This window comes from Channa argus, chromosome 1 (assembly GCF_033026475.1).
Source record: "Channa argus isolate prfri chromosome 1, Channa argus male v1.0, whole genome shotgun sequence".
Taxonomy (NCBI): Eukaryota; Metazoa; Chordata; class Actinopteri; order Anabantiformes; family Channidae; genus Channa; species Channa argus.
Genome location: NC_090197.1, coordinates 43,783,104 through 43,808,498, shown reverse-complemented (window position 1 = coordinate 43,808,498; position 25,395 = coordinate 43,783,104). Strand labels below are relative to the sequence as shown.

Sequence of the window (25,395 nt, the reverse complement as noted above, 5' to 3'; positions counted from 1 at the left end):
TTATTAGTTCCAGATGTAGCCTATAGAGAGGCCTATATGAAAAAGAACATGATGAATCGCTGCCAAAAGTGCTTCTACAGATCTTCACTCAAAACATTAATAATACCTTGATTTAAATTTTGCACTTGGAAAATTAGCAGTTTTGATTTTTGGCTTTTAAGCAAAATTTCCATAAACATTGAAGTGTAAGACCTCTAGAAAACAAGTGAGCTGAAACAATTGCAAGAGAGCTTGTTTTGACTCACCAATTTTATCTAATAAGCTATATATCTTACTATGACTCAGCTGGGAGCTTGTATTGGTCCACGGAAAAATCAGAAGTGAAATAATATATCAATAATATTACTGCTTCATTAAGCCCTTTGGTGATACTGTAAATGGTGAAAGCAAAGAGAGGGACAGGCTGAATGTGCTAATATAGTCCAGGTTCATTTTTAAACATATCATTTGTTAAATGGCCACTTGTATAGCGCTAACACTGTAATGTTGCTTGTCATTCACACACGGATGCGGGGGCTGCCATGCAAGGTCCTCACATGACACACTGGGACCAACATGGGGTTCAGTGTCTTGCCCAAGTACACTTTGACACATAGCCGGGAGGGACGGGGAATAAAACCCCTGACCCTGTGGTTTGTGGTGGTTTGCCTCACCAACTGAGCTACAGCCGCTATGATTTGTACAAGATTCAATAAAGACTAAGAGTCCAGAGCCCATAATTTCTTAGTTTCTTTATTTTGTACAATTTGACATTTTCAAAGTTAAATGTAATTTAAATAATTAGTATTTTAAGCATTTGTAACAGAATGTTGGTGAAATGGCCCTCTTGTTGGAGTAATATAAAACAAAAAAAAAAGAATTGGAAGTCATTTGTTAAATAACTGAACATCCTCTTTGAGCAGATTCCACATTGAGGTCCTTCCCTGTGCTATCTCCAGAGTTAGTAGATCGCCAGGCACAGCCACTGTAAAAGGGAAGAAAATGATTTCATAATCTGTCTAAACTAGATGTGCTGACCAAACAAAAGCTCCTGTTATGTGTTCACACACCTCTTGCATGTCCAGTTCAATCTTCCCTGAGTTGCCTTTTTCCAGAGACTTAAACATTTCTGGTTTAGAGACAGAACACATTACTGGTTATGCAAATCTTAGATCTCATGAGAATGAAAGGATGTGTAAGTGCTTGCTGATACTTACTGTAGAGCATTTCCAGTTTAATGAGACAGCTTACAAAACAGTCAAAGTCTATGGCATACTGAGCATCAGCGTAACGATTGACAATGGCCTGCAGCACCGCGCTGTTGACCTGGAAACCTGTGGAAAAAATAGAGCTGGCAATTGTCTTACAGGGTCACTTTCATAGATGTGGATTTTTTTCCTGCAGAGTAAAGTGTAGCCTCGCCCATGATTGTTTGGTTAATGTGAGCGAGTGTAGATGAAATCAAGTCTACAGTACATGTAGGAAGGGAGTCCTAGAACCGGTTTATCCAGTCCATCAGTAATGGACTTCACATATATACCGACTCGTACACAAGGACTCCTGTTACATTTGAGTCAGTGAAATTATGTCAAATAACATAGTTAGAGTAATACAAGTATGGTAATAAATAAAAGTATTTATTTATTCATTGAACTATGTGAAATGAACAGACTTAATTTACAGCCATTTGGTTGATTTTAGTGTAAAACATTCTTCACACGATGTGTCTTACCTGCTTCGGTGACTGCTTCTCTCATCTCGTGTGAGCTCATGGTACCAGAGTGGTCTGTGTCTCGTTGTTTAAAGATCTCCTATAAAACCCAGACATTTATATGTTATATTAACAGGCGCATTCAACATGACTGACCTTTATTTCAAACCACATTAGTCACGACTAACCAGATATTTCTGCAATTTTATCCAAAGCAAGTGGAATTCCATCAGTCCCAATGTGGAGCTTTCATCTTTCTGGACAATGTTAAGGTTAATAAAAAGTTCAGCCTATAAAACTCTTGAATATAAATTTATTGGACATTTACGTATCTTGTAAGATAATTGTATATCAAATGTCACTGTTGGAGATTATTTGGAGATTTGATGTTCAATAATCTATCAAATCAATTTAATCTTTCAGTATTTAAAGAGGATACATCCAGCAGACTGACAATGAGACGACATGTCTCGAGGCTGAATTCATGTGTCTTGATATCAGAACCTGCAGGAAATTGGTAAAACATAGCAAAAACCCAGCACTTAAGTCAAATAAGGTAGAGAAGTTATACTTAAATGAATCAACTTACGCTGAGAGACAACTTTGTTCAAAACTTCCATCAGTTCAAAGACAGACACCTCCATGTCCTGTTAGTAAAATGCAAATTATTATCTCAGTGTTAATTCTGAATTCTGTTTCAGAGCTAATTTCCCCCATTTCTTCTACGTACACTGCCAGCAATCTGCTTGAAGAGATACTTGAAATGAGGATCCACATCTTTCTCAGATATCACCTCCTGAGGGACAAAGATACCCATAATTTAGACAATCTGAAATATCTCTGAATGTTAATGTGACAAACACCAGACAAAAACTATTTCCAAATTATTGTGAAACATTTTTTAAAACTTGTGGTGGAAAGAAAATAATGCTTCTCATTACTGACTATTTTTTTCAAACAAATACAACTAAGTGCAGCTTATCATTCTGCAGATTTTCTCACCTCTTCTAATTTAGCAGTAATTTTCTCCTCCAGTGGACTAAAAAAATGGAAATACACAGTTTGAGCATAGTCTATTGGCATGCAAGAAAATAACATGTACAGACAAAATAATGGGTTGGCTCTAAGCTTTGCATATAAGCATAAGGTTTACATTACCACAAAGACATAAATCTGCATGTTAAAGCATTACGGATACCTGGTTGCAGCATGGTTCTCTGAAAACACCCTGAGAAGAAAGCTGCCATTCTTATGAGGTTTGAAGGTCGAGGGAATTATGGCGTATTCCCCTGGAGGGAGCTTGAAGCGTTCGCACACTTCACGCGTGTTGATGAAGGTGCTTACAGCCACAGGTGTCTGTCGCAAAAGGATCTCCGGGCCGAGACGAACATTGCTGCGGCCTTTGTACTAAACATGAACAGGAGAGGGGTATTGTAACTGGAATGTCAGACAGCACAGCAGAAATTCAGGCAAAGCTTTGGACACCTGTGAAGTAATCATTTACTGACATGTCCCAGTACAAACCTCATCTGGAACCTGTAAAAAGGAAACAGATAACATATTATGATATAGAACATTAGCCAGCTAGTTATAAAAGGGATTTAAGTGATTTAATTTGCAGTATCAAAATATTCTGACACACCTTATAAATGGTAAAGCCAATGGTCTCAATATCCTGGTTGAGCCTCCTCTGTCGTCGTCCATCCTTTTGCATCAGTCCAACCAGAAAGGTGCATCCTTCCTTCCCATCCACAGGATGATCATCTACATCCTCCAGACGAATCACAAACTGAGGGTTGGATGTGAATGTGGCTGGAACACACACAAAAGTATTTATGAAGTAGTGTAACAAAAGCTGTTGCTCAGGCATATTTCTGGTTTCTCTTACCTAAGTGATTGAGGCAGCCGCCAGCGGTGGAGCCCACCCTCCACATGCCCTCAAACTGGTAGTTGTTCCAGCCACTCACTTCATCGCTTGTGAGCGTATCTGGGGTCAAGTTACAGATCTCCAGCTTTGAAAACTGCTTGATGAAGTCTGAGAAGGCCATCCTGAGGAGAAAGATACATTTCTCAACAAACTTGGCTCAGTTGGAGCCTTAATAGTGGCTTTGGTAATGTAGAAGATTGTGATCATCAATCCACATTAGAAAATCAGAAATATTCAATGTATTGTAAACAAAAGAATATTGATAATGGGTTTACCAGAACTCTCCATCTTCAGCGAGGTTATACAACCTTTTCTTCTCTTCTCCATTGATAGACTTCCATTCACTGGATCTGATTTTAATAGATAACCACGCCTTTAGGAAAATCCTGGTGTTAAACAATGGTACAGCAGCTGATGGTATGGAGTGTAATTATTTACCCATCACTCCAAGGTCCTGTCCACTCCACCTGACCCCATGGGTTCCTGATGCGGACCAGCTGAACCAGCTTCCCTTTGCAATGAACCTGAAGGAGAAACCAAACGGTGTCATTTCCATTTAGTAAAAAATAATTTTAAAATGTATTTTTATAGATCATTTACCTCTTCTGCACCAGTGACTGAGTAAGCATGTCCTTTCACAAGTTTTAGCGCTGTAACTGCTTCTGTCTCATTAGCGCTTGTAATCTGAAAGCAACAAGAGTAGTTCAGTCTGATACCATCAGATTATTGTTCGTGAGGTTTTTTTCTTTTAGCAAATCAGCATGCAAATCAGTATGAAAATAAGACTTACATCAATAGAGCAACCCATCAGGGAACCCATTCTCAGGGCCTTCTGCATGATTTGAAAGAGCTTTGGTGGTGCATTTATTAATTCATAAGATTCTGCAATGCCTCCTGTGAAATCCTCAAAGCCCTCAATAGTGTTTCCACCTGACAGGACCTCATAGGAGCCATTCACTCTGTCAGAACCAGAGGAACGAGTTTTAGATATTAATAGAATATTTTTATGAAACAAAGATAAATGGAACAATGCATACTTAGCATAGGCCTTCTCCAGCAGTGCGCCCCAAAACTCTGAGCCCTCAGCTGAGTGAACAAACAGCAGCTTTCCATCTTTGGTGGGTAAACGGTCATCAACCACCACATCCACCCACTCACCATACTGCCAGATCTGAAAAGTAAATATTGCCATAGGCAAACATAACTTCAGATACCTAATTCAGGCAATATGGAGTCATTCTGATCAAACACGAATGGAATTGTGAATTATTATTTAGGGAGCCTTGACTTTGCATACAAAATTTGCATACAGGTACAATATACTTGCTTTTACATTTGTTGGAAAACAAATAGAACATCTTTGTGGTACAACAAATTTATTTTTGAAGAAACTGACCGGAACTAGTAACATTGCATCATTAGGACTTGAAATAAGGAGCTTTGTGGTTTTAGCAGTTACAAGAAAAATATGAGTTGACACTTCAATTAAACCAGAAGTAGAGGTTTAGTGTTTAAATGAGAAAAGTCTTTGTTTGACCTGGAAGTGAAATATTCCAGCATAATCGTCAGTGAAACTTTGCCCGGCAGGCACCACACGATCCAGGAACTGCTGGTCTAAAGTCAGAGAGGCTATGGCAGCCAGAAGCCAGCAGTCACCTGTTCAGTAGGAGCAGATACATGTTCTGAGATTTGGGAATATGTGTATTTTTAATGCAGTGCTGTAAACAACAGGAAGCAACTGACACCCTCAGTGATAATTCCTTCTTACAAGGTTAATGCCAAAATTGACGGAAGATTAAAACTAAGGTTGTATGTGGTTCCCATCTTAAAACCATACACACTTTATAAAGTATCCATTAATTGTGCTGATCATTTAAACATTTACTCATCCCTGTTCCCCTCGCTTACCCAGAACTCCTTGGCAAATATCCGTCCTTGTGGCTCCATCACAAATGAACTGTGGGTTGGAGCACAGTTCCTACAAAGGACACCAAAAAGTGGCAAACTAAATAAAACGGTTGTTGTACACAACAATCATTAATTAAAAATAAAAAGTTAAATCAGCTAAATCATGCTATTGAAAAGGGTGTTGATGTTTAAAACTGCTTTTACAACCCCAGGGTTAGCAAGATGTAATAATTACAGTTCAGTAAAAGTATTTCCACACTCACTGTCAAATCCCTGTCAAACACAATGTATTATAATAAATTTTTATTACTAAAATAGCTGTGTGTTTCTGTCCAGTGGCTTCTTACCGTCGGTCTCTTCCAGACAACCCCCCTGGTCTTTGAAGAATATGGCCCCAGCTCGTTGTAGCCCAGTGTTTTGGAGTCAGCTGGAAAGCAGTCGTCCTCAAAGAGACGTTTGCTCTGCAGACACTGTTGACGCAGAGTCTCATAATCCTGCTGGCAAAAGTTCACTGCATTCTGGATGGTGCCAATGCCTTGGTCCTTGTCCTGCTGGCGGGCCACTCGAGCAGCTGTGGATGTCATACTCACCTCTAAATTGTATAGAATACAGACTACCTGGACGGTGGAACTGGATTTCCTTCTTTGTTAGATGAGTTGGGCTGACTTGGCGTGCCTTTGTTACAGCCTTCTTTATATTTGGAGCGGGTGATGGGAAGACAGGGTGGGATTACAGGCAGGGAGGGGCCTCTAATGGACAGGTGAGGTGAACAGACAGTAGCAAATACAAATATGTTGCCACAACTGAAATACAAATAGGGACACGCCTAAAGACAAACTGAAGCACCACTTTCCGTGCCTCGTTTTGACAGTGCATATTATAATAGTAGTCGGTATCATATTGCAGTTATTGTTTCCGTCGGTATTTGCTTGATAGCTGTAAAATTTAAGTATTATCCATTCTTTAACAATCTATAGCACTGAATTCCTGCAGAATTAAGAGATGGGGGTGTTATTAGGGGGGATTAAATGCAATAGAAACACCCAGCATTTGTGAAAGAGTGATATTAAACACCTTGTGACACAGTCTAGAGAATGTCTGCTTTCTGGTCAGCTGTGCTGCAAGTACATCATACACCAGAGTGCAATCTCATATTTCTATCCTGTTCTTCCATACCTTTTGCAATACAGCAAAATAAATCCCAATAAGTCAATAAGTTTTCATTTCATTTTTACCATCTGCTTTAGTCAGGAGCTACAGTACGCTAAATATCAGGTGTTGTAAGCAATTCTAAAATGTTTTTTTAAAGAAAGATAATTTGTGTCAATAGCAGTGAATGTTAGTGTGCTCTCCATTGTTTTAATGTCTTCAGAGTCTACAAAAGGAGCACTTAATAAAACTGTCACTCAAAGAGCACTCACTGCACTTCAGACCAGTGCTGGTGGTGCAAGTATGTTTGACGCAGTGAGGAGGGAAACGTTATGAACCACAGATGTAGTATGTGGAGAGTAAAGAAACAATCCATAACTGAGGCAAATCCTCTTGGGACAGGAGACTGTCAGACTTTTTCTTGTTTTAAGAGCTGACTTTCTTCTGATGTATAGTTTTCAGAATCAGATTTCCACACCTGTGGATATTCTCTTTGATGACAATTATGAGGTTGTTCACAATGCATTCATAAATCTGTGTTTTAACCACTGTGGGGACCTTGTAGAAAGAGGGTGGATCATAAACCACTTGATGCTGTGTGTACACAGTTTTGTTTGTGAACTTACTGTACCGTGACAAACGAATGTCAATAATACCATACCCATCTGGTTTTCAGGCTTATTTGTGCTGATTTCCACAGAGTGCGCTGTGATCACTGAGCATTCCGTCTGGCACTAAGTTAAACTGGTAATAATGACTGTTAGTGAAGATGCATTATGTAAAAACTCAACTAACCTAAATGTAATTCATCTGTTCTCACTGAGTTTCTTGTTTTTTTATCTTTTGAGGCAGTTTGCTGACATATTGCACAACACAGTGATTGAAAAAAAAATTAAAACATCATTGCGACTTTAATTTGCCCCTTTGGCACAGACTGTCTTTTTGGTCAATATGGTCAATTTACATTTGTTTTTTTGTGTTTATGGTATTTTCCTTTAGTAAATTTGCACCTCTTTGTCATAGTTTTATGCCTTGCTTATTTTTTTAAGTTGTTTTTGTGGTTATTTTGCATCTGCTTGATATCATTTTCATTGTCTTTTAACTAACTAACTACCTCTTTCAAACAAGAAATATGAACAGTAACATAACAGGCTGTAACCCCTTGGGTACAGTAGGTTTGTTTAGTAATTCGTCTAGTTCAAGCATATGAGCCAATACAAATATTCTTAACTGTCTTGTCATGTCTGCTGTTTCGCTTTATAGGCCATTAGTAAACAGTTCACTATGATTATAATCTAAAACCAGTTCTGATGGTTTATTGTCTTAATGCATGTAATTAGTATTAGAGATCATTAATCATACATGTACTTTTAAATAAATTTGACACAATGCTTTAACATTCAGTAGTGGATCATGTAGTACCACTACTATTACAGTAAGTAAAAAACAAGTATTTATGACTTCTGACGTTTGGTGTTTTTGCCTTGTGCTCTAGATTGCTTTAGTATGTTGCTTTAGATATGTGTGTAAATTGTTTATCACTTATTCTGTGTGTGTGTGTGTGTGTGTGTGTTCTTGTTTGTTTATGTAAGCTTCTGTTTCACGTTTTTTTTAATTTTATCGTCTCTATCTTCCACTCCAGTCACCCGATGGTTGATGATTAACTTTAACCTTTGCATCTATTTACTGCAGGTTATCTCCCAGGCAACTCAGAGTTGTCTCACTTTGCAGGCATTAAATTAAATAGAATCACCCTGTCAAAAATGAGGTTTCTATGTCAATGATTGCAACTTACTTTTGGCCTACATGTGTACTGAAAACAAATATAACCAATTATTGTTTTCCTGTACTTCATTTGTGTCCAGTAGGTTGTGAGCTCTCAGAAAAGCAAACTTTTTTTGTTTGCAGCCTATTAATCTGGGCCCAAAACCAACAAAAATACCATATTATCATTAAAAGAACAATAATTATTATTTTATATTAATATTTTTTAAAAATCGCCCACTTCTTTGCCACTTGGATTTACATCAACTTTTTTTAATTGAAGCTTTATTTCTTTGGTGTAAACATATGTGAGCATTTTGTTAGGGAACTATTAAATGTTTTAGCTTTGTTCCTGTAATATTTTGTGTGTCTGTGTTTAGATTTCTGCTGCTCTGTTTTGTTATTGCTATTGTTTTAGCACGTTATTACACACTCACTATGACCTCGATGGACTATTACGACGTGCACGCATGGCATAGGTCACGTGACCGAGAATAGCGGCGTTCATCTAATTTTATTGTTGGTGGACTTTGTATTAGCTACAGTGAAAGTGAAATAAAATTGGAGAAAGAAACTGCAAAGTAAGTTAGCTTTGCGCTACAAAAATAATATTAATAGTATCATACTAGTTTATATAACTGCTTAGTTTTGTCAGGTATGTATATACTTTTATGTATATATCTAGTTTTAATTATGCCAACTTTTTCCGGTCACGTGACTTTGGTCCGTGCCCGTCCCCCCTTCTTCTACTCCTTCAGGGGCTGCAGCTTGTTCCAGCGCAGCGTAGAGGGGTGGACCTGGACTCCTCCCGGCGACCAAATCACAGCCCCCTTTTCGCAGATTTCCACGACTACCATCCGTCTCAAGGAGCTGAAAGTCGCCTTTAAAGCGGAGGTGGGTTCATTCATCTTGTTCATTTCCCTTCAATCTGTGTGTTAAGCAGGTCGGCTTAGTATTATAACGGTGCCTCGTGGTTTTATTGTATCGTGGGCCTCCAGTGCCGCTGGTGTGTTTTAATATACTGCCAGCTGTAGTAGTAAGTACTAAAAGTCAACGCTTACTACCAAATACGGGCGCACTGATTTCTTTGAGCAGTAGTTTTGTGTATATGATGTAGTGTTGTCTGAAATCTTCCAAACAGAAAGGACAGGCCTATTTTTACTTTAGAACAGGTGCAGTACACTGACTGATATGTTGCATACGTGTTACTAGTTTTGTGTGTTTGATAGTAGCAGGCCCACAGTATATGGTTCGTACCTGTTGTGGGGCATTACTTAGACTCGGTGGTTGTTTTACAGTTTTGTTGAGGGTGAAGTCCTATAATTGACATAGGCATCACAGGTTTGCTTGGATCAGCTTTTCTCTGCCCATTAGGGAGAAAAAGGGAGATCTTAGTGCAGCCAGCAGCAGCCTTTGTCTAGCTGTTTGACAGAGCAGAGAGACATTTATGCAGACTGGGCAGGCATGTGGGGCCTCAGAGTGGGAGAATTGGCTATATTAACAATGTCCTTGCCAGCAGAATTTTCTCTATCAAAATCATAGCCTATCTTGCTCATTCACAATATATATATACATATATATATATATGTATATATATATATAGAGAGAGAGAGAGAAAGAGGTTTTTTTCATGAATCTCCCAGTCCTGGTGTGTTCTTGTTTGATGAACTCTCCTCATTAGGATTCCTTTCCAGTGGAGCCGGGCAGCATAAAAGATCACCCTAGTTTTTCCATGACAGTTTAAGCCAAGAAACCTCTTTAAATTTAACACCCATCTTCTTTGACATATCTGGGTCTTTCTGGTTTTCTCACAAACCTATTAATGTCCTCCCTGGAGACTTGATTAACAGTTGTGAACTTCTCAAAGGATTGTCAAATGCATTCAACAAGGAGAAAAAGTTGAGGAATAAACACAATAGTAAAACTGTGCTGCACCTGGTCAAACAGAATTATTTGGAACAAAAACACTTTACTGGGGCTAAACCTTTCTCTTTTTTTGTGTTATTCTCCCTCACAGTCTGCCTAAACAGACAAGGTATCAGATTTCTAAGTCAAGTTTCATTGCCATCGCCATTTTATTGTTTTGTTGTGTTTAATGTGGTGATGATCACTTTTATTCTGTGTGTGCATTTTTGTGTTTATTTCTCAGCTGAGCTAATACACAGCGTATACTAATTTCTAACTGAAGTTTCAGTTGCAGTGTGCTTGCTTTGATTTTAAATAACACTATATGTCAAGACTGTGGAGACAAAAAAGTCAAACTAAAGAAAAGGATGAATGAGTTTACTATCAAAGGTGTTGTTAATAATAATTCAGACCAGAAAACAAATGGGAACATGATTATTCTACACACACGCTCCAGCAGCCGATCACCCTTCTGTAACTCTTAGACATGAGTGTGCCACTGATTAGCGTTCTACTATTTATAGACAGCACTTTTCATACCCACCCATCAGCTCCATATTTTTATCTCACACCAGTATGTATCCAGTCGGAGGGATGTCTGCAGTAATATACTCCAACAGGCTCCGGGCCGAAGGCATGGGCTCCAAGGAGCAGGCTGTGAGCTTTGCCAATCAAGACTATGAGGCACTAAAGCAACAGTGTGTGGAGTCAGGCAGTCTGTTCGAAGACCCCTGTTTCCCTGCTGAGCCCCCATCCCTGGGCTTCAAGGAACTTGCCCCCTATTCCTCCAAAACTAGAGATGTGGTGTGGAATAGACCCACGGTGAGAAAACACAGAGGGAACACTTTTACATATATAGAGATTTGAGATTCATAAAAACTGCTATATTACGTATGACACAAGATGAAAAACACTTAACACTTAAACAATTAGGTTTAAGATTAAAAATTATTAGGTTTTTTTTTTTGCAATACAGATTTAAACCTATAGATCTTGGAAATAAGTGCTTATTATTCAGTGGAATTCCTCATAACATTTCACAACAGCAGCTTCTTGACATTGATCACTTGGACTTAGCAGAGTATCACATGTAAACAAACATATCAATAACACTATCTCATTTCATGTCTGAACACTCAGACCGAATAGGACAAGTTTGGACAGGGACTTTTGAGACCACTGCAGCTGTTGGAATCTCATGGCATCTGCGGCAGCTCCCTTGCTGCAACATTTGTTTAGAGTGCTCTATTAAAGCACTGGAAGATGATGCAAGAGCAGCAGTGGTTTGATAGATGTGTTGAAGGGTCTGAATTATACGCATTTGGTTGCCTTCATCCAGACAGTGTAATTTCATTACAGGAGCTAACAGATGATCCTCAGTTCATCGTGGGTGGGGCCACCAGAACTGATATCTGCCAGGGAGCACTGGGTGAGGCCTTGCTGATAAATGCCTGTCTGTTTATAAAAAAAAACAAAAAAAATAACAAAGACATATTCAGATGGACATCCCTAAATGTGTCTTCTCCCTGGCAGGTGATTGTTGGCTATTGGCAGCCATCGCCTCTCTCACTCTGAATGAGAGGCTTCTTCATCGGGTTGTTCCACATGGGCAATCCTTTCAGGATGACTACTGTGGAATTTTCCACTTTCAGGTACTTTAAGAAAACCCTCTGCCCTTTGGCGTTCCTTTTAAAGTTGCAAGAAATTGACATGGGTTATTGCCTTGTGTTACAGTTCTGGCAGTTTGGCGACTGGATAGATGTTGTGATAGATGACAGACTACCTGTCAAAGATGGGGAGCTCATGTTTGTCCATTCAGCTGAGGGGAATGAATTCTGGAGTGCTCTCCTGGAGAAGGCTTATGCCAAGTAGGTTTTATAACACTTCCCCCCACTGTGTGTATTGAGTAGCAAGTTGTAAATCATATTCTGAAATGCTGAAGTGTGTGTTTTTATGTGCTGTCAGGTTGAATGGCTCCTATGAGGCTCTGTCTGGAGGAAGCACCACTGAAGGGTTTGAGGACTTCACAGGTGGCGTGTCTGAAATGTATGAACTCCGCAAGGCTCCCAAAGATCTGCACAGGATAATCAGCAAAGCTCTGGAGAGAGGCTCGCTGCTGGGCTGTTCTATCGATGCAAGTACCCAACTCACACTTCTGGCACATCCCCAAGACACGCAGATCAATACTGCACCAACTTAAATAAGCCAGTTATATTAAAAGCACTTCCTATTATATCTGTCCCACATGATTGGAGTAATTGTGTTTGTATATTAATACAGATCACCAGCGCATTTGACATGGAGGCTGTTACATTCAAGAAGCTTGTGAAGGGCCACGCCTACTCAGTGACTGGATTGAAGGAGGTCTGTGGGCACTTGTCTTTAATTTGGTACCATTACAAAGAATATTGTTCTGAGTTCCCTATCACTCTGTTTGCCATGTAGGTTACTTTTCGTGGCAGCATGGTACGTCTGATCCGAATACGTAACCCTTGGGGCCAGGTGGAGTGGACTGGTGCCTGGAGTGACAAGTGAGTGTGCCCAACCATAACTGTTACTGTACTAAAATGTCTTTTATTTGTATTTGTTTTTAGTTAATGTCTTCTATTAATTGGTTTTATAGGTTTTTTAAAACCTTTGTTGGCATTAGTATCAACTTAAGAATTTGATATATTAAAATGGTGGTTGTAATTATAGTATTATTGTGTTATGGGATTTTTTTGTTGTGTTTTACACACTATTTAATGCATAAAACCACCAAAATAACAAGTCAGTAATTTATTTTATTTTTTTCATTTTTCTTTAATAAGTTTAATATCGCATCTCTTGTGTGTGTTCCTTTCGTTTTCTCTTGTGGCACGCAGTGCTTCTGAATGGGATGAGATCGACCCTTCTGAACGAGAAGACCTGCATCTGCAGATGGAAGATGGGGAGTTTTGGTAAGATGTTCCAGTATAGGAATGTTTTGAACTGTAGGTAAAGGACAAGGTTTAGATATTGGGAATGTTAATCTACCTGTAGGCAAGCTACTAGTGATCTTGTATATTTTGCGTGTTCAACTCACATATAGAAATATCAGCCAGGGTTTTATAGGGATCATGTTTGCTATTTCCTGGCAAGGAGCTGTAAATTTCTGGCGTCTCTTCATTGTTGTGAAACTGTAACTTGTTTTTTCAGTTGTGTGCAGTTCTCTTGTCTGTGTCAGTTTCTTGTCTGTTTAATAATCAAAACTAAGTTAACCTTCACAATTATGATACAAGAATTACAGTCCCAGAATTACAATCACAAAATTACGTTTTCTTTTTTGTAAGTTGCACTTAGATTTTGACCTAAAGCTAATTTGAATTTTTTAGGATGTCCTTCAGTGATTTCATTCGTCAGTTTTCTCGGTTAGAGATCTGTAACTTGACTCCTGACGCTCTGTGTGAGGACAATCTCAGCCACTGGAACACCATGAAGTTCTATGGAACATGGAGGAGAGGCAGCACAGCTGGAGGCTGCAGAAACCATCCCAGTGAGTCCCAACCACATGGTCATAGAAAAAAAAAGCGTGTACACACTGACATATAAATACGTATATTTGTTTATATCTGTTTTAGAATTACAGTGCAAACAGGCCCAGTAGTGTTAGAGTGACTATGAAACCGGCTAACACAAATGCACCGTCTGTGTAGATACATTTTGGATCAACCCCCAGTATAAGATCACGTTGCTGGAGGAGGATGATGACCCAGAGGATGATGAGGTAGCGTGCAGTTTTTTAGTGGCCCTCATGCAGAAGGACCGCCGCAGATATCGCCGCCATGGTCAGGACATGCACACCATTGGCTTTGCTCTTTATGAGGTGAGAACAGAAATGGAAAAACAAACAACTATTTTCCCTTGGCTGTTCTCATGTTTTTTACACATTTATATTAAATCATTTTATGTTTTCTCAGGTCATTTATATTTATATTTTTTATATTTTCTCTTTTGTGCAGATACCAGAAGAGGTAGGTAAAGCCTCATTTACTACCACTGTTTATTTAATGCAAGACTTTTGATCATAATCATGACATATTACAGCATGCTAGTGATGTGGAATTTACTATAAATGTATATTTTACAGTACTGCTGAGCATGTTAGAGATTCCTCCCTTTCACATACCCATTGGCTTCTGCATATGGTGCTCATCACACATTCACATGCGTTGACTTGATAGAGATATTTAAACCATCACTTTCATCTGAATTAATTGTCTTATTAAACATGCACATTTAATTGTGTTTTCAAAAAATTGTGTTGTGAATTTGACCATTAAAGCAGATTTTCTGTTTGTTGTGATGCATATTGTTTGTTTTTTTAATGTAGTTAGAATTTAAAACGTTTACTCATGGCTTTTTGAAAGTAACTGTATGTTTTCAATAAAATGGACTGTAAAACCTGCAAATACATCTTAACCCCTGTGTACTATTACCCTTAGTACAGAGGCTGCCAGAATGTCCATTTGAAGAAAAATTTCTTTTTGAAAAATTCATCATGTGCTCGGTCAGAGACTTTCATTAACCTGCGTGAGGTGAGCACTCGGCTGCGTCTGCCCCCAGGAGAATACCTCGTCGTTCCGTCCACCTTTGAGCCCGGTAAAGAGGCTGACTTTGTCCTCAGAGTCTTCACTGAGAAACAATCAGAAACAGAGTATGTGTATTTTGCATATGATTTTAATGTCAACTTTTGTAAGTGTTAAGTGCAGTAACAGAAATCTTATATTAACATATTTTTTCAATTGCAGGGAATTGGATGATGAAATCTCAGCTGACTTAGGAGATGATGTAAGAATAGAAAGAAATTGTTACCGTATTTACCGTATAGGTGTCACAGTTTAACTATACATTTGTGCTTTCATATTTTTTAATTTTTTACAGGAGGAAATAACTGAAGATGACATTGAAGACTCTTTTAAGTCCATGTTTGCCCAGCTAGCAGGAGAGGTAGATTAAAAAAAAACTTTTGTCTCTGTTTGCATTAGCACCAACTTAGTGTGGTAATGGTGGTAATATTGTGTTATAGGATTTTCTGTTGTATTTTAGATACTGTCTATTGCATAAAACAACCAATAATGTATCAGCCTTGTTATAAAATAAGAAATCTTCTTTAATTGACCTGAACACTTTTCCAGGACATGGAGATTTCTGTTCATGAGCTTAGGACCATTCTCAACCGAGTCATCTCCCGACGTGAGTTTAATTCTGTTTATTTTTAGTTAACATTTAAATGTACAGAAAAGTTCACATATTAGTAATGATTCTCCCATTATAAAAGTAGATTCCACTGTAGAATGTACACCATATACAGTTGGGCAAAAAAGTATTTAGTCAGCCACCGATTGTGCAAGTTTTTCTGCTGACAATGTCGACAGAGGTCTGTAATTTTCATCATAGGTACACTTCAACTGTGAGAGACAGAATGTGGAAAAGGAATTTTTAAAGAATTTATTTATAAATTCCTGCGTAAAATAAGTATTCGGTCAATAACAAAAGTTTGACTCATTACTATGTAATTTAACCTTTGTTGACAATGACAGAGGTCAAACGTTTCCTGTAGGTCTTCACCAGGTTGTCACACACTGTAGCTGGTATTTTGGCCCATTCTTCCATGCAGATCTCTAGAGCAGTGATGTTTTGGGGCTGTCGCTGGGCAACACGGGCTTTCAACTCCCTCCACAGATTTTCTGTAGGGTTAAGTCTGGAGACTGGCTAGGCCACTCCAGGACCTTGAAATGCTTCTTACGGAGCCACTCCTTCGTTGCCTGGGCGGTTTGTTTGAGATCATTGTCATGCTGGAAGACCCAGCCACGTCTCATCTTCAATGCTCTCGCTGATGGAAGAAGGTTTTTGCTCAAAATCTCACAATACATGGCCCCATTCATTCTTTCCTTAACATGGATCAGTTATCCTGTCCCCTTTGCAGAAAAACAGCCCCAAAGCATTTTGTTTCCACCCCAATGCGTCACAGTGGGTATGGTGTTCATGGGATGCAACTCAGCACTCTTCTTCCTCCAAACACGACGAGTTGAGTTGTTAGCAAAAATTTCTATTTTGGTCTCATCTGACCACATGCCATTCTCCCAATCCTCCTCTGGATCATCCACATGGTCACGGGCAAACTTTAGACCTGGACATGTGCTGGCTTAAGCAGGGGGACACGTCTGGCACTGCAGGATTTGATTTCCTGTCGGCGTAGTGTGTTACTGATGGTAACCTTTGTTACTTTAGTGCCAGCTCTCTGCAGGTCATTCACCAGGTCCCCCAGTGTAGTTCAGGGATTTTTGCTCACCGTTCTCATGATCAGTTTGACCCCAGGGGATGAGATCTTGCGTGGAGCCCCAGATCGAGGGAGATTATCAATGACCTTGCATGTCTTCCATTTTCTAATAATTGCTCCCACAGTTGATTTATTCACACCAAGCTGCTTGCCTATTGTAGATTCACTCTCCCCAGCCGTTTGCAGGTCTACAATTTTGCTCCTGGTGTCCTTCGACAGCTTTTTGGTTTTGGCCATGGTGGAGTTTGGAGTCTGACTGTTTGAGGTTGTCTTTTATACAGATAAAAAGTTCAAACAGGTGCCATTAATACAGGTAACGAGTGGAGGAAAGAAGACTTTCTTAAAGAAGAAGTTACAGGTTTGTGAGGGCCAGAAATCTTGCTTGTTTGTTATTGACCAAATACTTATTTTACGCAGGAATTTATAAATAAATTCTTTAAAAATCCTACAATGTGATTTCTTGGGATTTTTTTCCCCACATTCTGTCTATCACAGTTGAAGTGTACCTATGATGAAAATTACAGACCTCTGTCACCATTTTAAGCGGGAGAACTTGCACAATCGGTGGCTGACTAAATACTGACAGTGGTAAATGCTCTATCCTGTTCCTGCTTGATATTAACCTTTGACACTTGACCACAGCACTTTATTAGAGAGGCTTAGTTTACCATGTAGGCATCTCAGGTAGGATCTCTGACTGGTTCATTTCATGCCTCTTAGGTAGATCCTTTTCTGTAGCTATTGGTTCTTTTATGTCAACATTTGGCCCCCTATCTTGTGGGGTACCTCAGGGGTCTATTTTGTTTGCACTTTATATGCTGCCAGTGGGAGCATAGTTTCAGCAAGTTTAAAGGTGTGTAAAATCACATGTATGCAGATGATCTCCCGCTATATTATTCTTTCAACCTTGACAAAACTGACAATCTAATTGTGCTGCATTTTAGCTTTCTTACATTGGCTACTTTAAGGTTCTGGTTATTCCATATAGAGTCCTTCAGGGTCAGGCACCTGAGTACTTGTCTGACTTGCTGCATGCCCATACTCCTTGCAGAGCAGTCAGGTCTGCCAACCAGAATCTGTTGGCTGTGCCTCGCACCAAGCTTAAAACCAAGGGTGACTAGGTTTTTGACAGTGTTGCACCAAGATTGTGGAATACCCTTCCACAAGAGTTAAGGACTGCTGCTTCGGTGGATATTTAAAAAAAAACAACTTAAAAAATACCTGTATAGACAGGCTTTTCTCTTACCATAAATTGAACGAGAATGCCTGAACTGTAGTTAATCGGTTACTTTGATGGATGTTGAACATTTGTCTTTGTCTTTTGTCAATGTTTGATGTGTTCTATTTTGACCTGTTCTTATTTTATGTCCTATGGTTTTCTATTTTTATTGTTTATATGTGTAGCACTTTGTAAGCTCTTCTCTGTGAAAGATGCTATACAAATACATTTTACTTACTCACTTTGAACATTTTTAGGAAAATTATCCAGAGTAGCCTTTCAGACAGGGAACTCGATTCCTTTTAATCCTCCAAACGAGCAGCGTTCTGTGCGCACAAGCTCATGCATAATACGGATTTTGCACTAACGGCCTCAAAGGATATATAACCTGAATAATGTCGGGAGCATTTTTTGGTTCATACACCTACTCCTATAAAAGTCAGGATCATGTCAGAATTCCGGTGCATGTCTGAAAGGGGCTTAAGTGAGTTGTTGTGGTAAGACTGTGTCAAATCTGCTTTTTGTTATTTCAGACAAAGATCTGAAGACTGATGGCTTCAGTATGGAGTCGTGTAGGACCATGGTCAACCTGATGGATGTATCCTCTTTCGTTTTTAGGCATGAATGGATTTAGAAATTTTACACTGATGATATTTTTTTTAAAAAAAGAAAGAAATTAGGAACTTTGTTGCACGTTGTTGATACTGTGTGTAGTTTCACTCTTTGACTCACCTTACCAGAAAGATGGTAGCGCCCGTTTAGGGCTGGTGGAGTTTCAGATCCTCTGGAACAAGATCCGAAAGTGGCTGGTAAGAATAAGTAAAATAATAATTTTGAGGGAATAATTCTTTATATTTCTATTGACATTTCTGTCTCTTTCTCCCAGGTAATTTTCAGAGAGTTTGACCTGGACAAGTCAGGGGCGATGAGCTCATATGAGATGCGTCTTGCTGTGGAGGCTGCAGGTATAATCTTTTTGATAATCATTTCAATATTTACAAATGGCACACACACTCACAGATATGTACTGCAGCTGGTATTTTTAAAATGATTATTTTGTTTGTTCAATTATAGGTTTTAAACTGAACAACAGACTGAACCAGATTCTTGTAGCTCGATATGCAGAGAATGAGATGATTGACTTTGACAACTTCATCTGCTGCTTGGTCAAACTTGAAGTCATGTTTAGTGAGTAATATTACTCTAGATATTATTAGAAATATTCACCAATGCGTTGTTGCATTAAATCCATCTCGTGTTTGTAATGTGGTGAACAGGAGTCAGTATGGGCTCTGTGACTGGTCTGTGGTCACACAGCCCCATACAAAGGAAAATGCAATGCATTGTGTTCTGACAATCAGTGACAGCAATACATTTTTTTCCATGCTGACCCTTGCCCTCCACAACATTCAAACCACCAGGTGGTGGCAATGTGTGGATCACCGCGCCCATAACAAATCACAGAAACTTTTTTTTTTTTTTTTTAACAGGGTCTTTTCAGCAGTTGGACAAGGAAGGATCAGGAATGGCTGAGATGAATCTCACAGAGGTATGTTCTGTTGAATGTTTTTTTTGCAACAATGAATCATGGTCAATTAAAATTTTTGTTTGCAAAAATTTACAAACAATTGCTCTTGCCAAGTGAACACAGATCTTCACAAACTAATCTTAATTCATTAATAACATAAAACTGAAAGTAATTGATTCCTTTTATGTACATCCTCCTAATCATCTGGTCCAGCCAATTGGTTTTGAAAATCACACAATTATTGGAAATCACCCTAGTGCATTGAATGTTTAAAGGATTGTAGTATAATATATTTTTATACACACACACACACACCCACACACACCTGTATCTGGAGGTTTCAGTTACTGGTGAATCCGTATTCAGGCAAGACTCCAAACAATGGAGACAAAAGAAAGCTCTAATGAGCTAACTCTTTAAGAGGAGTCATAGGTCTCTTGGTGGCACTTCTTCTATTGTCATAATTTGACAGTCACTATGCAGATTTATACATGTGCCACATTATTTGTTAATGACAATTTAACTGTACTTCAAGCGATATTTAATCAAACTCCTTACTTCTGCTCCCTATTAATCTTTTCACAGAGTTGGTTGAAGTGTTCACTTGTCCTAATGGTGTAGATTTTGGGCAAGATACTGATTCACTTGTAGTACACAAACTCGATAATCAAGTAATAAGACAAAGTACAAGTACTGCACTGCAAACCAGTGTATTTTAAATAGTGCTAAATTTCTCCAACTAATAGAAAAGAAGTCAATTTGACAAGATTCACCTTCCAGATAACCACACCTGAATGACTCTTCAATGTTTGAAAGGTGAAAATTTTGGCCAAGAAAAGTTGTAATAATAGGGCCAAGTTACTTAGTATCTTGATGTAGAACGAAATGCTGGTAAACTTCACAGAATTGTTTACCAATTTTGTATTGACAGTTGGTTAATCCATAATAATACGTTATAATTTGTTATTTGGTTTTGTGTCAGAAATAATGATCTGCAAAAAGTAACTAGAATCTAAACCTGTAACATAAACGTAGTTGAATGAAAGCCGATTATTTCTTTCTGTAGTGGAGTAAAATTAGCCTTAAATGAAAATGTACCAATTTAGTACAAGTGTTGAAAAACTAGCTTAGTGCAGTGTTTGAGTAATAGTATTATTAAGTAGATTAATAGCATTTACTTAGCACCTCTGTTTACCAGCAACAGGATTTCCACATACAGGTGCATTTATACTACAATCCTTTAATCAGATTTACTGCACTCAGGTGACTTCGGAAACCAATTGGTTGCACAATTGATGAATAAGATTTTTATGCAATCAATTATTTTCAATTTTATATTTTGTCATTTAGATAACTTTGTCCAAGTGAAAACAGATCTATACTATCTAACTTTTTTTGTAAATGTTTGTCCAGAAAAAGCCAAATAAAATCAATGATGATTAAAAGTTGTTAAAAAAAAAAAAAAAAAAGCAGGGGGTTATTATTTTCTTTACCTACTGTAATGTCACTCACTTTTGTTTGTCTAACTTTCTGACATTGCTAGTGGCTTTACCTGACAATGTGTGGTTGAAGAGGATGGTCTTCAACAGGCACAGTGCCTGCAGTCTGCCACGAACCTGGAGCCCTGAAGACCTAGTAGCCTTAGTGACCTGCTGATCTATTAATCTAACCCACCTTAGGGTTCCTATAAGAGCAAAATAGCTGTAAACCGAAGTCCAATCAAGCAAAGCATCTGTTTAGAAACTATGCAACACTTTGAAGCAATCACTGTGCCACATCAATGTCATCTGTTAAAACAGAATGGGTGTTTGCATGGCAAAAATTACTACTTTGGATTGTACAATAAATTTTTGCTGTTTGTGTGAATATCAACTGGCTGCTCTTTTGCAAAGGAAAACAAGTTTTTTTAATTTTTACAGTAGTACTTTAAAAATCTTTCACCTAATCATTCTGTACTGGTTTAAATTTTTCCTGATTTTATAACTGAAAAAATATGTCTGTCTTGAGTTTGTCTTGAGTAGTTTAATCCTTGCAGTACATAATAATGTCAAGAGAACACTGATATTAAAGTTTAGCTTGACTGTATAGTGCACCTCAGTTTACATCAAGGGCCTCATACATTTTAGTACTGGAATTATCACTGCACTTTTATTTTAAGGAAACTGCTGATAAGGTTAACCCACTTAGTGAAAAATACTATGTATCAGTTCACATTTGCAAGGATCACATGATAATGAATGCCTTATTTGCAACACCATGTTATTAGTAATTTTGTGTTGTGAATGTAAGTTGTGCCTTCAATAAATATTTCCTCTGTTGAATTGATCTTTCTTAGTTTATCACTGCAACCCCCCCAAAAAAAGAGTTTGTTTATAACATGAGTCTGCCCTAAATTTGGGCACTTGAACCACACCAAAAACTGCTTTATAATACCGGTAAACACTGCACAAATAGAGAGCCCTTAAAGTATTATATTATCATAAAGACTGGAGTCTTAAACATTAAGTAGCAGTGTATAGATACAATGTCTGTAACGAGGTGCATGATCCTTTAATTTTAAACCGAGAACATTTGACAAAGTCTATTTAAGTAAAAAACAAATCACAATTGAATATGTTATTAAACAAATGAACTAGCAATTGCTAACACTTTAGAATAGTCTCCCTCCATTTTGCGTAGATGTGTGGGTAAAGGGACCTTAATCCTTGTTCCTGTTGGGTTCCCATTGTCCTCAATCAGCACAACATTGTTTGAATCAAAGCGCGGAGTCATGCGTTCCCCCGGCATTTTGTGTCCAACAATTAGTGCTTTCTTCTTCTGTCCTTTGATGGCAAGCAAAACTTTGTCACCAACTTTTCCTACTCCATTCTTGGTGTAGACATGGATCACTCTTGGTGGACGGTGATATGGTGTGTTTCCAAGAGAGCTGTTGTCCACTACACGCACTCTTGTCATTTTTTGGATTGCAGCTGCAACAGCTGACACACTGATAAGACAAAAAGTAAGTTATATTCAACTTAAAATATCACCTTAGACATTTCTCAGTCAGTAGTCATTCAAGAAATTTACTTTTCTGAGGTAGAAGAGTAAATCAAGCTTAAAGCATATTGATCCCCACTGTTTAGTGATAAATGCAAGCACCACCATAACACTGTCACTGGGTCACACCATCAGTTGACTGCTATGTGGCCTAAAATAATAACTATCACGTTAGAGTAGCTGTCAGCCTAGACACGGTTACAATGTCGGGTTCTAAAATTTGATAGAAAAGTCTCTTACCTAAAGGTCCTCTGATGAATCAGGGACGATGTCTCTACGAGAAGCCTCGATACAGATTTTGTAAGATGGACCATAGCCATAACTACTACTAGTAGTGTATCAGCTGTAAAGAGAAATTATACAGTTATGGTCATGTTTGGCAGCTAACAAGCTAAAGGGTTAGCTAACGGTACCAAAATCACGTAGTTAAGAGTACAAGCCCTAACTATGACACAATAATTTTTCATCTGTACGTCTTCACCGCAACTATTGTGACAAATACAACAATAGCCGTAATAAAAAAGCATCAAACCTTCTGTTTAAAGACTTATCTTGTAACTGTTACCTCGCTTCACTCTTCATGCCAAAGTCAAAAGTGTGATGTCATCAACACGCGACCGTCTTCTTCTTCTCCAACATTTCCGTCAGGCTGCCCTTCACTGATTACAATACTACCCCATTTCCAGTTGACAAAAGAATTAAAGTATTCGTCTAAACTACGTTCCCCATAAGGTGGGAATTATTACCTGAAGTAGAAAATTCAGTCTTGAAAGAAAGACGAGACCTAAGTCTGATGTTTCTCTGAATAGATGTTGCCTTTCTTTATAGTTTTCACAATACGGAATTACATGTTGAATGGTTTCAAAATGATCACAGACAGAGAAGAGATCGGGAGAGTGCATGAAGGGGGTCAGGACATGGGTTACAGAAGGCAGGGGAGCAACAAAACAGTCCAGTCCCTTTGTGTGATGCGTACAGTGAACACCTTTGGACCTGGTTTGGTGTTCCTATATTTTTTGTGGTTCCACACATCTGAATCTGTCATCCGTTGGGTTATTTTCTCTGTCACAATTTTTGCATCACTGATATCTTTACCTCTTTCTTTATCAGCAAAATCATCCAAGGTCCACAAATGCTCTGGAGTTGCAGATGTGGCTGGACCAATATAATTTCTCTCAAAAGTTGCATCGCTCGATTTATTACCTGTTCATGACCTCTGACTTAACATTGTTTCGTTCATCTTACCAGACCACATGAAGCCATTTTTGTATTTTTTTGTGTCTTTTCCAAACACTTCTTTAAGTAACGTTTGCCAAAGTGGAGAACTTTGTGTACATGTGACATTTCCACTTCCTTGACATTTTTAATTGATTCTCTTCTGCCACCCAAATTTGACCATAAATCCTTCTTATCGACTCTTTTAATATGACCCATTCTTAACATAAAATCAGGTCCACACAATTTGTGTGCACCTTTTCCCTCACCCCCTTATATGTGCTCTGATACCATTGAGGCTTGCAGGTAAGTTTGCAGGAGAAGTGAGTGGTTTAGCATAAAGACAGAAAGGTCTGCAGATTAGACCAGATATTCTAAAAGTATAGCTAAGACAATTCTACCATAAGAAGTAGTGCAAAGAAAAGTCAAACTATAGAAAATAAATATGTGGATAAAATCTTTGGATTTGTACAGTGAATGAAAGCTTAGAATCTAGTCATAAAAAACAGCGCCACAAAACCTGGTAAATAATAAAAATCAAATTAGTGCAAAGGTTTGCATCCAAATAAATGGCAATAACTTAATTAAAAATTAACTTTATTTTATTTCTGACCCTGTAATATTGACCCTTGTAAATCTGACCTAAGATCTTATAGAGTAATTACTGGTAGAAACAGACCCTGCATAATATTATTTAAAAATGTGGAGGTTGTGCCTTTAGAAGGAGGAGGCCCAAATGTCAACAAATATTGTCTAAAAGGTGAACAGGCTATATAAAATAAATATGTAATATGGTATTGGATTACATTGTATTGTATTGTTTAAAAATAGATATATTATGTGCCTACAATGAATGAACATCTTGTGAATGTGAAGGTGGTCTGTAATATCTACAGATCAAGAAGAAGAAAAATTGTAAATTTTTAATATTAGAAGGTGAGTATGTAAGTTGCCAAAACATTTGCTGACTTAAAGCAGGTCTTATATTTCCCTATTAGATCAGAAATCTGACCAATAGAAAAGCAGCAGTCCTTCTCTATCTTAACAGTTGATACTCCGTTCCTTGGACATTTCAGTCCAAGTTCATGCAGCAGAACTCTCATTATCTGAAACTATTGTAGATTCATCATAACAAAATCATAACAATAGTAATTCTATTGCTCATAAAGGGTTAAATGTTCCATTGCTTTAATTGTTTGTGCTGTATTACATTATACTATAATTGTTAATCTCTTTAGGAAGGTCTAACTCACCCTAACCACAACCCTGACAATGTCCCTTCCACATATATGTTCCCTACTCTTTATATTATAACGTTATAACTGTGATATTATTATGTTCAGGGGGGGAGATTCAGAAAGTTCTGTCATCGCATGACTTTAGACTGGCCTGTACTGTCCTCTACTGGCTGAAGACAGACTGACACGCATGAACTGAAATTCCTCATCTGTTCAAATATTGACTTTATCAATCCACTTCATGGCGATCAGGAACAGCAGAAAACTCCTCAGATGTTTTCATTAATTAAAGTGACATATGAAGTTTAAGAAGAACCAGCTGGATGGAAGATTGTCAGTAGACCCTCCTAAAGCTCTTCACCTTTACCATTCACTTTACATGGAAAATACTTAAATTTTTTAAAAGACAGATTTCAATCAAATGTAGAAGAACATTAAACAATGCAAACGTTACTTGGCAAAAATGCATAAAGATGGAGGCAGAAACATGTCAGACAAATAAAATGTGAAAC

At 38.2% G+C, this 25,395-nt stretch overlaps 3 protein-coding genes across 5 annotated transcripts; 1 reads left to right on the top strand and 2 right to left on the bottom strand.

The window, feature by feature from the left end:
* Positions 1-716: 716 nt before the first annotated feature.
* On the bottom strand, positions 717-6,218 carry LOC137137930 (calpain-2 catalytic subunit-like). Its single transcript, XM_067524771.1, has 21 exons — positions 5,873-6,218; positions 5,526-5,595; positions 5,155-5,273; positions 4,655-4,788; positions 4,408-4,576; positions 4,218-4,301; positions 4,056-4,141; positions 3,893-3,967; positions 3,579-3,739; positions 3,333-3,502; positions 3,215-3,226; positions 2,889-3,097; positions 2,693-2,729; positions 2,421-2,486; positions 2,280-2,337; positions 2,130-2,194; positions 1,879-1,947; positions 1,712-1,790; positions 1,197-1,313; positions 1,050-1,108; positions 717-964 (listed from the first exon to the last, which is right to left on the bottom strand). The coding sequence occupies exons 1-21, from the start codon at positions 6,107-6,109 to the stop codon at positions 941-943; spliced, it is 2,100 nt and encodes a 699-aa protein (XP_067380872.1). The 5' UTR covers positions 6,110-6,218; the 3' UTR covers positions 717-940.
* Positions 6,219-9,177: 2,959 nt separating this feature from the next.
* Positions 9,178-21,712, top strand: capn1a (calpain 1, (mu/I) large subunit a). Of its 2 annotated transcripts, none has more exons than XM_067524730.1 (22): positions 9,178-9,332; positions 10,919-11,165; positions 11,703-11,772; positions 11,877-11,995; positions 12,078-12,211; positions 12,309-12,477; positions 12,624-12,707; positions 12,789-12,874; positions 13,208-13,282; positions 13,697-13,857; positions 14,018-14,187; positions 14,324-14,335; positions 14,807-15,018; positions 15,113-15,152; positions 15,246-15,311; positions 15,500-15,557; positions 18,397-18,461; positions 18,604-18,672; positions 18,750-18,828; positions 18,938-19,051; positions 19,354-19,412; positions 20,935-21,712. In XM_067524730.1, the coding sequence occupies exons 2-22, from the start codon at positions 10,920-10,922 to the stop codon at positions 20,959-20,961; spliced, it is 2,115 nt and encodes a 704-aa protein (XP_067380831.1). In that variant the 5' UTR covers positions 9,178-9,332; position 10,919; the 3' UTR covers positions 20,962-21,712. The 2 variants fall into 2 exon arrangements, with proteins under 2 accessions (XP_067380831.1, XP_067380839.1); XM_067524738.1 differs by lacking the exon at positions 9,178-9,332 and adding an exon at positions 10,460-10,473.
* A 132-nt stretch (positions 21,713-21,844) lies between these two features.
* On the bottom strand, positions 21,845-23,119 carry mrpl14 (mitochondrial ribosomal protein L14). Of its 2 annotated transcripts, none has more exons than XM_067524758.1 (3): positions 22,996-23,119; positions 22,671-22,773; positions 21,845-22,377 (listed from the first exon to the last, which is right to left on the bottom strand). In XM_067524758.1, the coding sequence occupies exons 2-3, from the start codon at positions 22,748-22,750 to the stop codon at positions 22,011-22,013; spliced, it is 447 nt and encodes a 148-aa protein (XP_067380859.1). In that variant the 5' UTR covers positions 22,751-22,773; positions 22,996-23,119; the 3' UTR covers positions 21,845-22,010. The 2 variants fall into 2 exon arrangements, with proteins under 2 accessions (XP_067380859.1, XP_067380852.1); XM_067524751.1 differs by having other exon boundaries at positions 22,963-23,064.
* Positions 23,120-25,395: the final 2,276 nt, after the last annotated feature.